Source organism: Varanus komodoensis, unplaced genomic scaffold, assembly GCF_004798865.1.
Source record: "Varanus komodoensis strain SLA01 unplaced genomic scaffold, ASM479886v1 scaffold23, whole genome shotgun sequence".
Classification (NCBI taxonomy): Eukaryota; Metazoa; Chordata; class Lepidosauria; order Squamata; family Varanidae; genus Varanus; species Varanus komodoensis.
The window spans coordinates 754051-766621 of NW_025335627.1; the positions used below are offsets into that span (position 1 = coordinate 754051).

The following is a 12571-nucleotide window of genomic DNA, read 5'->3' on the forward strand; positions in this document are numbered from 1 at the left end:
CAACACACTTCTTCCTCCTAACTATGAAAACTGTGTTCCTGGTTATGATAACTTGCATTGTCAGAGCTTCTGAATGCTGTGTAAGCTGTCCTGGGATGATTTTCATGTAGGACAGGGTAGAAATATTTTAAATAAATAAATGATCTGCCTTTCCTCAATTTCTACAAAAATAAGGAGGCTTATTGCTCTTTTGCTTCATTAGTTCTCCCAATTTCATTTAAGCCAGGACATAGTTATACTAGTTTTGCTTCTCCTCCCAACCTTCCAGCTGGAAACTAGACTTCATTCAGCTGACATTCAAAAGGTCCTTGCCTTCTATATGAAATAGGCACCATCCTTTAAAAAAAAATCATATGCCTATTCATGTGCTATGCTGGACTTAGAAAAGTCCAGGTAGTGTCATCTTTGTCAAGTGAGTCACATCAAGCATTCATTTGGTTTACTGACTGGCTCATCTACCATCTCCTCTCTAAGTGAGGGACATTCTACAAGGGCTGTTGCCGCTTCACCCACATTCCTCAGGGGAATACCAGGACCATAGCTCTGCACTACAGCCACCTCAGTCCAGCTGTCTACTCTCATCAAGCACTACTGCTTGATGTCAGGGCCAGGAACAACACTTCCTTTGGCAGAGCTTTTCTTTCCTTGGTACTTGTATGACTTCTCCCTCTTCTGGTAAGTTTTTAGCTTTGCAGTCACCTGTAAGGGTGAGTTGCAGAGACCGCAGAAAAGAAGGGCAGTTTGCCCATACCAATTCTTCAGTGGTCATCTGTGCACTTGTAAAATGCATCCTTCCCTCTGCTCAATGGAACTGAAAGGCAGACACGAGCTGTGCCTGGAGTATGCACAGAGGAGGGGTGGAACATCCACCGGAAAGGTCTCTTGAGCTCTAGAAAGTTCTGAATATTGCTCTGTGCAGGTATGTTAGACATTTGTGTGAGTCCACTGATGAACACTGGGAGAACTACAGTTACAAGTAAGCGACCTATCCTTATTATGCATACCGTCCCCCAAAAAAGAAACAAAACAAACCAACCAGTGCCTTTTCCCTATAAGCTTAATAGCCTATATTAAAGTAATTATTTTTAAAGCTATATGAAACATAAGAGTATTCAAAGGAACTTTGCAATGCTAATATTATTATCCATCATTTCAATACTTCAAGAGTTGGATTAGTGAAAGGATTTGTAATCTTATATAGAGGTTTAAATACAAATTGAAACTATCATGATCTCATTAATAGGCAAACCCTGCACATTTGTATATGCAATCCCTATTCAGTGAAAAATTCCCTGATGGCATGAAGACATTAATTGGTGTAGTTGAGAGCTCATTGCTTTTGGCTAAATCAAATATATTTTAATTTTTGTGTCACTGGGCTATTGGAGCATTTAACACTGACCTCTTTACATTGGCTTCCTGTAGCCCACTGCAACACCAGAAAATTTGCTCCAGAGGATTTCTCAAGGCCTCTTGGCTCTGCTGACAGAACTTCTTCTGTCAGTGGAACTCCACAACTGGATTCCATCTCAATATTTTCATATGACCTGTCATTTAGTTAGCTGCCATTTTCTAATTTTTTTCATTTTCCATTTTTTTAATTGTTATATTATCATTATTTATGTATGTATTTATGTATTCTTTGTGAGCCACCCTGAGGCTTTGTTGCGATGGGGGCGGCATAGAAATGTTATAAATAAATAAATAAATAAATAAATAAATAAATAAATAAATAAATACATTATCAGCCTAAATTAGTTTATCCACTGAAGGCTTGTGCTTCTGACTTGTTTTAGACATCACAACAACATAAATTTTAAAAAAGAAAACTATGCCACATGTGAGTACACATGAACTGTGTGTGTTTATGTTTTTAAAAACAATGGAAGGCAATGTCTCTATGTGAATAACCCCCACTGGAGTATTTAACACCATTTCAATTGGTTTTTTTTTTTTTTTTTTGTGAAAATAGTATTGTGTGATGTTCTTCTGTGGTAAATAATCTGGTAATTTACATTGGTTTGAACTTATATTTTAACTATAGAAACTGTCTACTGTATCCTAATGATTCTAATGACACAGTCTTAATTGGGAGAAATGCTGACTGAATATAATCTGGAAGAATGGTTGTGCTTTGAGTGACTTGATTTTTGAAACTGTAGCAAAAGAGGAGTGCTCTCTTTTTTATAAGAGATGGAGAGGAAAGCTCACATTCTATAAACCAATTACTTGTTTCCTTTTATCCTTATATAGTTACAATGGACAGTGGGAACTTGGCCAGGAAGCACTGGATGACATAATTTACAGAGCACAGCTTGAACTCTATTCTCAGCCACTGTTGGTAAGGGAAGCAAAATACTGCAGTCCATTGATGTGATTAAAATGTGCATAAATCACTCTGATCAATAGGTTGCTTCTAAAGGTATGTGTAGCTTTCCAAAATCCAGCCTAATGTAACCCTCTGATAACTTATGAAATGTCAAAAAGGCAATCTGATGATAAACCATGGACAATGCTGTGGGCCCTTGTGTGCACTCAGTCGCAGTGTAAGGCAGGGATGGGCAGTTGACTGAGGGAAAGTTGGAGCTAGGCCAGAGAACCATTGTTCTGCCTAGTGCTTTCAGCATGCCTGGCCAAAAATGTTCTTCTGAAGAGCTATGCAATTGTACATTCTGATTGCAGTGGTGGTGTTTGAGTGAGTCTATAGAGCAGAAGAGGGCAAAGGGTGGGATATGGATATAATAAATGCTTCTTTGACCCTCCAGATATTTTGGGCTACAACTCCCATGATAACTCACAATTGGCTATGGTGGGTAGGGCTGATGAAAGTTGGAGGCCATAACAACTGGGAGGCCACAAATTTCCTGCCTCTCCTCTGGAGCTAATTAATAGGTTCTTGTGGCGCAAATGGCTTGATCTAGCTCTTTCTTGTTGCCACTCTCCCATCTCATTACCTTGACTCAAAGAAGATCAGATTCTGTGTGGAAGGGGAAGGCTGTTTGAATTTGTGTAAGTCAGGGTTGAATCTCCAAGCTCTTTCTGTACTTCAGTTGCAAATGCAGCTCCCATTTTGTTAGACATTATGTTGGCCTAAGTAAATATATGTGTATAACCCCTTTGGCACACCATATATGACCAATGAAGGTTAAAAAGTGTTGGTTTTACCTGGACATAAAAACTGAAAATAAAGTGAAGTCTGTATCTTTGTGTATGAATGAAGAAGAAGCAGACTGCAGAGTGAATGGACACCCGTCAGAAACTAATCTCTATATGAGTGTCACTTTGAGAAAGTGCTAATTAGAGTCCCTGTCCCTAATCTTCACTACTGGCACCCCAGGTACCATCCTTGTCCTTACTCCTCTTGTTTTTAGGCTTCTAAGGGTAAGGGGAGAGAGATTTGGCCAAGCACTGCCAATGGAGGTTCTTCGTAAAAGTACAGGATGGACATCATGCAATATAAACATGATAATATAGAAGTCTGATATTCGTGCAGCAGAGTCTAATCATTATTCTGAAGAAATTATGTTTGCATGTGTATTGGTTGCATAGTTTTAATACTAGGCCTTTTGCAGAGGGGGATCATTTCTTGGCAAAATAAAAATGTGTTTTCATCTTTAAATAGCTCACTTGATGAATTGTTACTGGCTAGAACATTTAGTTGTATGCTTCTTCACACAAGAATTTAAATGCTTCTTACTTAGTGAAATGTTGGATCAGTTATTTCCTTTAGGAAATGACTAAAAGCACTGCAAGACTGACATTCAAATGAAAAATTAAACCTACTGCTGAGCTCGCTCCAAGACCAGGTTAAAAGCCTGTAGGTGGATTAGTATTTGAATTCAGCTTTCATTCCTAACTGAAGCTGAACAATGAGCCCAACAGAAAAGTAACCTAATTGCAGTTCTTCTTTGATTCATCATACTCAATAATGCATTCTCCTTTCAAACATTCATTTTCTCTCAGCCCACTTTGTTTTCTTATGCTACTTTCTATTTTCCTTTAGAAGTATCTGTGGTCTTCTCTTAATTAAGAATGAGAAATTGAGTGCCTGCCACATTTCAAGTAGGTCTCAAATGTGCTAGCTTAGCCTTGAGCCTTCTGGTTCTTCTGATTGAAGCCAACATTCCATCTAGTTTTCCAAAAGCAAGATTTTGTGTTGAGTGTAGAGGTACCAAACTCCTGAGCTGTGGGCCTAATTCTTCTTGCCAGGCCTCTCAGTCCAGCTCACAGGGGAATTCCCCACTGTTATCTCTGAACTGACATTACAGCTGGGGACACCAAACACTGTCTGATCTGCATGCCTTTCTCAGCACATAGTTAGGCTAAAATGGGTAAGGGTGGGGTGCACATATCAGTGGGCACAGTCATACTCACTGGCTTGATCTGGCTCATAGGGGGTCTTATAGGTTGCAATCCAATTCACCTTCTCATGGTGGTATTGTAGTTTAGGGAAACATACCAACCTCAAACAATAGTTTTATGATCATAGCTTGCTTCCCTAGACCATAATTAAGATTACCCACAGTTTCAGATGTAATATAAACCATGTTTATCTAAAATTGAAGTAAACATTTTGCTTTCTTTGTGGCTGTGCCAGAGGAGGAGTGGGTAGCTCATGAGGCTGAAGCTCATGTGTTTTGTGTTAGCATATATTTAACACTGGAAGATGGTAGTTCATCTATTTAAAGTCCAGAAGGAGAAATTCATATGAATATTTTCCAGCAATTCTTAGCATATTTTTGCTATAGAAAGATTAAAGAGAAACTTTGCCAACTGTTAAATTTGAAATATCAGTTCATAATTTATTTACAGATGCATTCAAAGTGAGCTCTATGCTCAAGCTCAGTATAGTAAACAATTATGTAATAAGCTGACATAAAAAAAAATATATATATATAATAGAAACCCTTCCATTAGTGTAAGAGGAGAGGCACTTTTAAAACTACAAGAGAAATACTTTTTGAGCAAATATGGCAGAAGCGATTAAAAAGAAATGTCTGTGTTTTTCAAAAAAATTACAGCCAAAAGCTGTAATTTGCCTGCTCATCTCTCTTGGTATGTTGCAAGGTTATGTTAGTTTGAAACTAACTGGAGTGGCAGAATGAAAGGAGTTGCATCACCCTGGGATGTTGGAAATTATATGGGATATGAGTTGGTCTGAGGATCTGTCTGGCAGGAAAGAGTCAAAATAGGGATTGAGAGCCAGAATCCAGTGGAACACTTACGCCTCTGCAGATTATTTTACACCCTGTCAATTCTATGTCCTAGCAATTCTGTTGCACAAGCAGCCCCACCACCTGTACAACAGTGATTTAGTGCTTCTAGAGCAACCCCAAATTTTGAAAGTATTCAGAAGTGAAAGGAGGCACACTGACAGGGTTCACATAAGGAAATTCTACTAGTCAGCCTTTTCCCAAAAATTAGCCTTTCAGCAAGCTCAGTTTGAAGAATGGAAATGGTAGCATGTAAGTGAATCATTGTGGACCTAAATATCCCATTGAGTTCTGCCCAAGGAGTCAACATCTTTATTTTATGTTTGTACTTATTTTTTGTTCTCAACTTTGAGGGTCATCTGGGGGCCATTTCATACATGGTATTTCACTTCAGTAACAATCTGCATAGAAAAAAGTATAATTTATAATTTAATATTTTATCTTATATTTTATTGTCAGCCCTTTGGAGCACTATTTATGGTGTAGTGGAAAGGCAGGATATCCTTAAATACACATCTCTTTTGTATGCTGCAAAAGTATATGCTCAATAAGATTACAGCCTATGTCACATTTTTTAAATAACTGCATTTTTGTATTTGCCACTGTTTGGATATTATTTCTGTGAAGGACAAAAATTGTAGGTTAAATGGTGTAGCAGACTTAGAACTGGGGTTGGTTTATTATTCCCTTTTCCAAAGGATGGTTACCAACTCTTGTTAAGTGATGACTTTCAGCAGAATCCTTTTAAATAATCAGACTGGCAAACATTATTTCATAAGTACAAATTTGTAAGTAAACAGTGGCTTGCATGTACATTCTACACTTTATTCACAATGTTCCAGAGTTTTACAGCAATCCAAAGGCTAAGAAAGAATGCCAGATGTGAATGCAAAACTAATATCTGACATCTCTATTTATAATTGAGAAAATAGTATACAAATCTTAGTAGCTCATGAGGGGAAATAGAATATATATCATGAGAATCATAAATTGTTAAAATGTGAAGATTATGCCATGGGCAATTGTCATATTAATGGTTATTTCACACAAATCCTTGGATTGCAGTCATATTTATATATCTTAGTTACTGTTTCCTTTCCCAGTCTTCTTTTTCCAGTCTTGTTGAGAGCCAATTTGTACAGTATTTTACTGTTGTCATAGGTTGCAAATGCTATGAAGAACTCCTTACCCTTCGATGCTCCTGATGCATCACAAGGAGGACAGAAGGTGTTGAAAGTGGAGGTCACTCCAACAGTGCCGAGAATTTCTCGGACTGCCATTACAACAGCTTCAATCCGCCGACATCGCTGGAGAAGAGAAGGTAAATCTTCCCAGTGTGAAGTAGCTAATGTAGTGCTGCATTATTCACCTCCATTGCTATAAACTGATTTCTCAGCCTGAAGGTTAGGATCAGTTTCTGTAATATACATAGTGCTGATCCTTTTCTATACATTGTATGCATGAATATGTAATCATGACAACACCTGTGAGGAGGTAAGAATTTTCCTTATTTTATGTAATGGGAAATCTAGAGAGGTTTATCTGATTTATGTAGTATTTTATGGTATAGAAAGATGGCTGCAGGGCTGGAATTTAAGAACTGCTGACATAGTTTTCCATACTCTGTAGGTTGGATCATGTTGTGTCTCTGCACTTAAATTGTCTGAAACTATTTGCCTGTCTAAAGTTTTAGGGAAACTGCAACAAAACACAGTTTCTCAAAATTAAGCCCTGAATATTTTTTTTACTTTCTCTACATTCCAAAAGAAGAGAGAGAAGACATGACTTCTGGAACTCATTTTTGTAGTTTTGGACTCTGGAACATATATAAATAGAATAGAACCTAAGAAGAGGGGAATCTGTACATGGAAAACAGTCTATTCTGGCTTTCATTTAAAAAATTGATACTTGACTACTACATAAGCTTCTGAATATTTCTTAAGTTAAAGTTGAATCATACGTTTTGCCCTCAGAAACCATATGTTCAAGCCCTACACTCTTAAAACCCAGTATGGTAGGTGTTCTTTGAATCTTCAGTCAGGAACTCAATAATTTGATTCAAAATTGCCAGTTTTATCAGCAAAATATAGTTTCTGTATAGTGTCAAGTGCCTGATCTTGGAACCTAAACCAGGCTGGGCCTGGTTGAAATCTGGATGGGTGACTTAAATGTTGTGAACCACCCAGAGAACTTGGCTGCAGTCAGTATAGAAATGTAATATGATATACAATTAAGGAAAATCAACAAAGTCAGCAGCTTGTTAATCTCTGTGTAATAGCCACTTGTCTTTGGTGGGGAGGCTAAATTACATAATTTTAAGATTTTTATTGCTGCATGCTTATAATAGTTAATTCAAATGGGAAAACATAATAACTTGAAATTTTGAAGCCCTTCTTTTCCTCTGATACTAAAAAGTATACCATTTTGCAAATCCTTGTTCATATGTGTCCTTCCTGTTAATGTGTTGTAATCTACTGTCTTGTATATGGTACAGCACATCTACTTATTTATATGCTGTCAACTCAGCTATTTACTTAGAAAATTACAGATGGTGTTCATGCATATTCCATATAAATCTTAATTTCCCTTCCTGGGTTGGAATGCATAGGGAAAGTGTAGAAAAGCACTAAAAATATTATATGTTGAATCCCAGATGGCTTTGACTTCTCAAATGATGCTGACTTGAGTATCCCCGGATCTCCGATCCTACACGGCTTCACAGACCTAGGGATCAAACGCAAGCAAGAGGGGGACGTGCTGGTGCTCAGGACCCCTGAGCATGGCTCACCGGAGCCCAACTTGGCAACAGCCACAACAGAGGGTAGGACAGAGATGAGGAGGCAGAAGTCAGTAAGGCAGTTGCTTGAGGAGGATCTTGGCTCTTTATCCCCAGGCAGAATTCCTGTTTGTTCTAGAGTGTGTTTCCACTATCCCAGGGAGTACTGTCTTCTCCTCTCTAAAGCACACGTCACCTTTATGCCTAGTACCAGGTCTGGATATACCTTTTCTAATACTGTGAGACTGGAATCCCTGTCTGACACCCAGCTTGGCATGGCTAAAATAAAGCAAAAAGTCACACCCAATAACTTTGGGATTGCTTGGAAACACCTGATGACTGAGCATGTTAAATATTAAAACAAGAAAAGTAGAATAAGAGAATGCACCATATAAACATGTTGAGATCACTTTGGAAATTTGGAATCCATTTAGGGTATGTAAAAGGATTTTTGCTACAATTAATAAGAAAAGATGGAGAATTTTAAAAATCTAACATTTCTCAAGTGCTAATTATTTGTTGAAAACCCAGTTCACTGCATTGTTTCATCATCTGGTCATGAGACTAATCTGAGTTGACCAACTATTTCCTAAAGTGAAATGAAGTTTGTCATGGCAGATGCAGACCTGTTTGGGAACAGCGGGATGTTTTATAGTCCTATGTAGTGGACTTCTTTGGGCTTTTCAAGTTTTTATTATGATGATCTGTTATCTTTGGCTCTTTACTAAGAGTTTCTTTTTAGGCAGCACATATAATCAGTCCGCAGTTTCCTTATTGCTGGCAGGAGAGTGTTAACTTGCCGTGCAATTAGGAGAACATATTTTTGCTACTCTTCACAACTTTCTAATCTGTTTCTGTAATGTTCCCTTCCTCTTTTTGTGGAGTCATTTGGCATTTCTGATAATTTAAATCACATCTTGTCTGATAAAATACTTGCAGATTATGAATTCCATGTGCTTCCCAATTGCCCCGAGGAAAGTTAATTATATAAAATCCTTCCAGAGTTAATGTTCCATTACACATGAACTAATAATGTGTAATCTGAGATTTTATATGTACAGGAAGATCAAGAATTCAGGTGTCAATGAATATTATGAAAACATTATGCAGTCTTAGGATTTGCTGCTGGTGCAGAGTTGAATTGGAGCATGCTCAGTAAATGAGTCCCAACTTTTCTCCATTTATCTGAACTGGTCTTATTTTGTTGTACTAACTGTGCATTGCATGTGCATGACCAGAAGGATGCTGAGAAATCTTCTCACGCTGAGGAACTTCTCTTGAAGAATGGTTGCTTAGGTGCTATAGCCCTCCCTTTCTTTAACACTTCTGTTATAATTTTAACAGTGCAGTAACTTTCGATGTTGTGCCATGCGCTTTTTTCTTTGGCATATACATTGCCACACTATGGAAATTCGGCAGATAAAAGTGAAAAATACTGGAGCATAGTTCTAAACACAGAAAACTGTAGTTTAAGTTGCATTCAAACTGAACAAAGCATTTTTCCCAGTGATGCTCTGGGATAGGAAAACAATGTTGTTTTGGGCTTAGTCACAATTCCTGGATTTGTAATGCTACCTTATTTTGGTGCTGATATTGCCAAAAACTAAAGTATTAAATATTCTTGATAGACACTTCATTACAGCAAAATGGGACAAAATGGTCTTTCTTGGCTACACTTGATTTCTAAAATCATAAAAAAATGAGAGGGTGTAGCCCCCTTTTTGTTGAAATACATCATCAGTTTATACAGTTAGCAAGAAGTAGATTTGTAATGCTTCTCAGTACAGAAATAGAGTATGTGTTAAAAGGAGTGTGCTGCTAGTCCTCTCACACTATACAGTGGCAGCATTTTGAATATGACTTGTGGTTTGTTGCCATTGGACAAAAAACTAGAACTGAAAAGTGAACGCAGCCAAAGATAACTTTAGAAATATATAAGGACAAGAAATAGCCAGTGTAACTTTTGATTTTTAGTCATGTCATTATGAGAACAGCTTTGTTGCCTGTGAGAGCTTTGGTGAAGAAAATTATTTACATGTTTTATGGGAGGACAAAGTTTTCAATTTTCCCTGAATGTTTTATTTTGACTGAGGCCCAAGATGAAGTAAGAGAGTTAATTGAATTCTGTGTATTTTAAATAATAACCTAGTTAAGTAAATCGCTCAAGTCTCACTGAACTGTCTGGATCTGGCTTGAAAGGTACTACCCTGCATGTTGCCTTGTTTGTCCTTCACTCCTGAGCACTGCTGAGCTGGGCACCTGCATGGTGGTAGCATCCCAAATTTTCACACCAAGCCTCTCTGACTCTTTCCTCCACATGAAAGAGATATTGTTTCAGCATTCCTTTCTCAAATATTGTTTCAGGTTTGCCATCTCCCAGGTTCATGCCATTTATCTTGGGAGTACTTTGCAAAACTTTAATAAGACTTCAGTTGTAAACATGGAGAGCTTGGGCCAAGTAGCTCAGAGACCTCTCCATGCATGTTATGTATTATTGCTTAGAGTGAGAAAGGGTTGAGAGAGGTGGTGTTCACGGCAGCTGAGAGTGCTGCTCTTCAAACGCACTATCATCAAGCTTTGCATGATGGTCTAATAAAATAATGTAAATGCTGCATCTGATAAAAAGGCAATCTTGTTTTCAAGGGATTCTGTCTAGGTATGTATTGAATTACATATATTTCTGTGTGTGTGTGGGTGCAGAATATCGTGTGAAGTGACTTGATTTTAAAATGTCTTCTCTGATATACTGATACATATATAAAAACATAAGACAGATACTGCTTCTAACATGCTTTTATTTTACTGTTTATGGAAATATCATTTCACACTTTTAAAACATTCAAGTTAACTGATTAATATTGTTCAGAAAAGATTTAAAAATAATCCCTTCAGTTTGTAAAATGTTTGTTTCCCAACTAATTCTAGGCTGCTTCACCAGCCCATAGTTTAATCTTCCTGAGGAAATTTTAGGTGGGGGAGAAAAGATGAAAGACAAGATCAATGAATCAAGAATCACTTGAAAAAACAGAGGAATGTTGGATGATTGTGAAAATTAATTGGATTATGACTGTGACTTGCAAATGCTGGTTTAGTAGGCCAGCTGGTTTCATGTTACAGACACAGCATCAGCTACAAAGAGCTCCTTCTTGATCATTTTACAATAGAATGGCCCAGGAATTTTCCTGTAACACTCTTGTTTGCATCCATATATACCATTCACCATGTGAATGTTTCCACATGGTGCTAATCCCACAATATAGCATTCGCAGTTTAAAAATCTATTTGTGTAGATTGTCTCAAATGTATGGAGTTTTCTACATGTTTGAACAGGTACAACATTGGCATGGAAATTGTATACAGAACTGGGGGAAACCATGTAGTGAGTTCACCAAACAACATCAAACTGTGTTCAGCCTTAGTTACATGGAAGCATTTCCAATGCTATTTTGTATGGAAGGGATCATGAAATGAGGCTGCCTAAGTTATTCCTGCACCTGGAATTATGGCACAGGAAGAATGAATGCCTATAAGTCATTTTGAGAGAGAAGCAGAGATTGCCAAGATGTGCCTGAAATCTCATAACATTGTTCTTTGTCCATAATCTGGTTATACATTTTTATCTGTTACAGACTACAGTTTCAGATGTGTGTGTTGAAGGAGCACTCCAGAGTCATTAATATAAGAAACAGTCCTAAAAGGAGTCTAGTATGTCAGGAACATGTCATGAAGAATTTTGAGTACTTAGGTTAACATGCCATTAGGGCTGAACTAGACTTCGTATTACATATGTGCTAGCATTTAAGGAATATATCATTTTTCCCTTCTAAATTACAGCCTCCAGGAGTGGAGGAGGCATGATCAGGTCTTTGGTGCCACCTGAAGCTTCCCTCATTGAGCTAATAGCAGCCAGAGGGAGCGGAGAGAAGGCAGTTTTCATGGGACCCATTAAAGGTGGAGGGGAAAGAAGATTTAAACTCCCTCTTTTCACTTGCCTCACTCCCCACCTCTTGAAGAAGAGGGTAATTAGACACATAAAATGCAGTGTCACATCCAACCATGTCTAGTCTGGTCTTTAAATATTGAGAGTGAGTGGAGGAGTACAGTACCAATGGGTCCTATTTCTAGGACTGTGTACTTAGTATCACTGCCATTCAGTGGAATCCTAAGCATGAACTGTATCCTTCTGAGTTCAATTATACTTCCTAACAGGTGTGTTTAAGGTGTTTGTGTTCTAATAGGTGTGCTTCAGCCTTAAACATTTCTTTGTTCATTTGTTTTACTATAATCTGTCTTCTTTGAATTTCCAGAAAATGAGTTTACTATAACCTGGCAAATAGGTGCATAGTAAATAAAGCCAGGTTCCTTTTTTAATATATAAAACAGCCGATTCTGTTAAAATGTACGGTTTTGGTTTTTGCTGGAAAAGTTATTCTTCTGCCTGCATTCCTAAATTCACTAGAGGGTAAGTCCCCTTAAACATGGTAGTACTTACTTTCTTTTAGGATTGCAGTATTAAGTAAAATATTGAATACTGAAAATGGGATTAATAACACAGTGAGTAAAACAAAATGTGTTTAAAAAT

General features: G+C 37.6%; 1 protein-coding gene across 21 annotated transcripts in view; it reads left to right on the top strand.

Moving 5' to 3' along the window:
- Nucleotides 1–12571, top strand: part of FAM126B (family with sequence similarity 126 member B) — a 63190-nt gene that overhangs the window by 41178 nt on the left and 9441 nt on the right. For 19 of the 21 annotated variants that reach the window (XM_044432126.1, XM_044432120.1, XM_044432121.1 and 16 more), the window contains 3 exons: nucleotides 2254–2341; nucleotides 6375–6534; nucleotides 7867–8034. In XM_044432126.1, the coding sequence (XP_044288061.1) occupies nucleotides 2254–2341; nucleotides 6375–6534; nucleotides 7867–8034 (416 nt within the window). Of the gene's footprint in view, nucleotides 1–2253; nucleotides 2342–6374; nucleotides 6535–7866; nucleotides 12544–12571 lie in introns of all 21 variants that reach the window. The other 2 variants (XR_006414922.1, XM_044432139.1) reach the window with 2 other exon arrangements.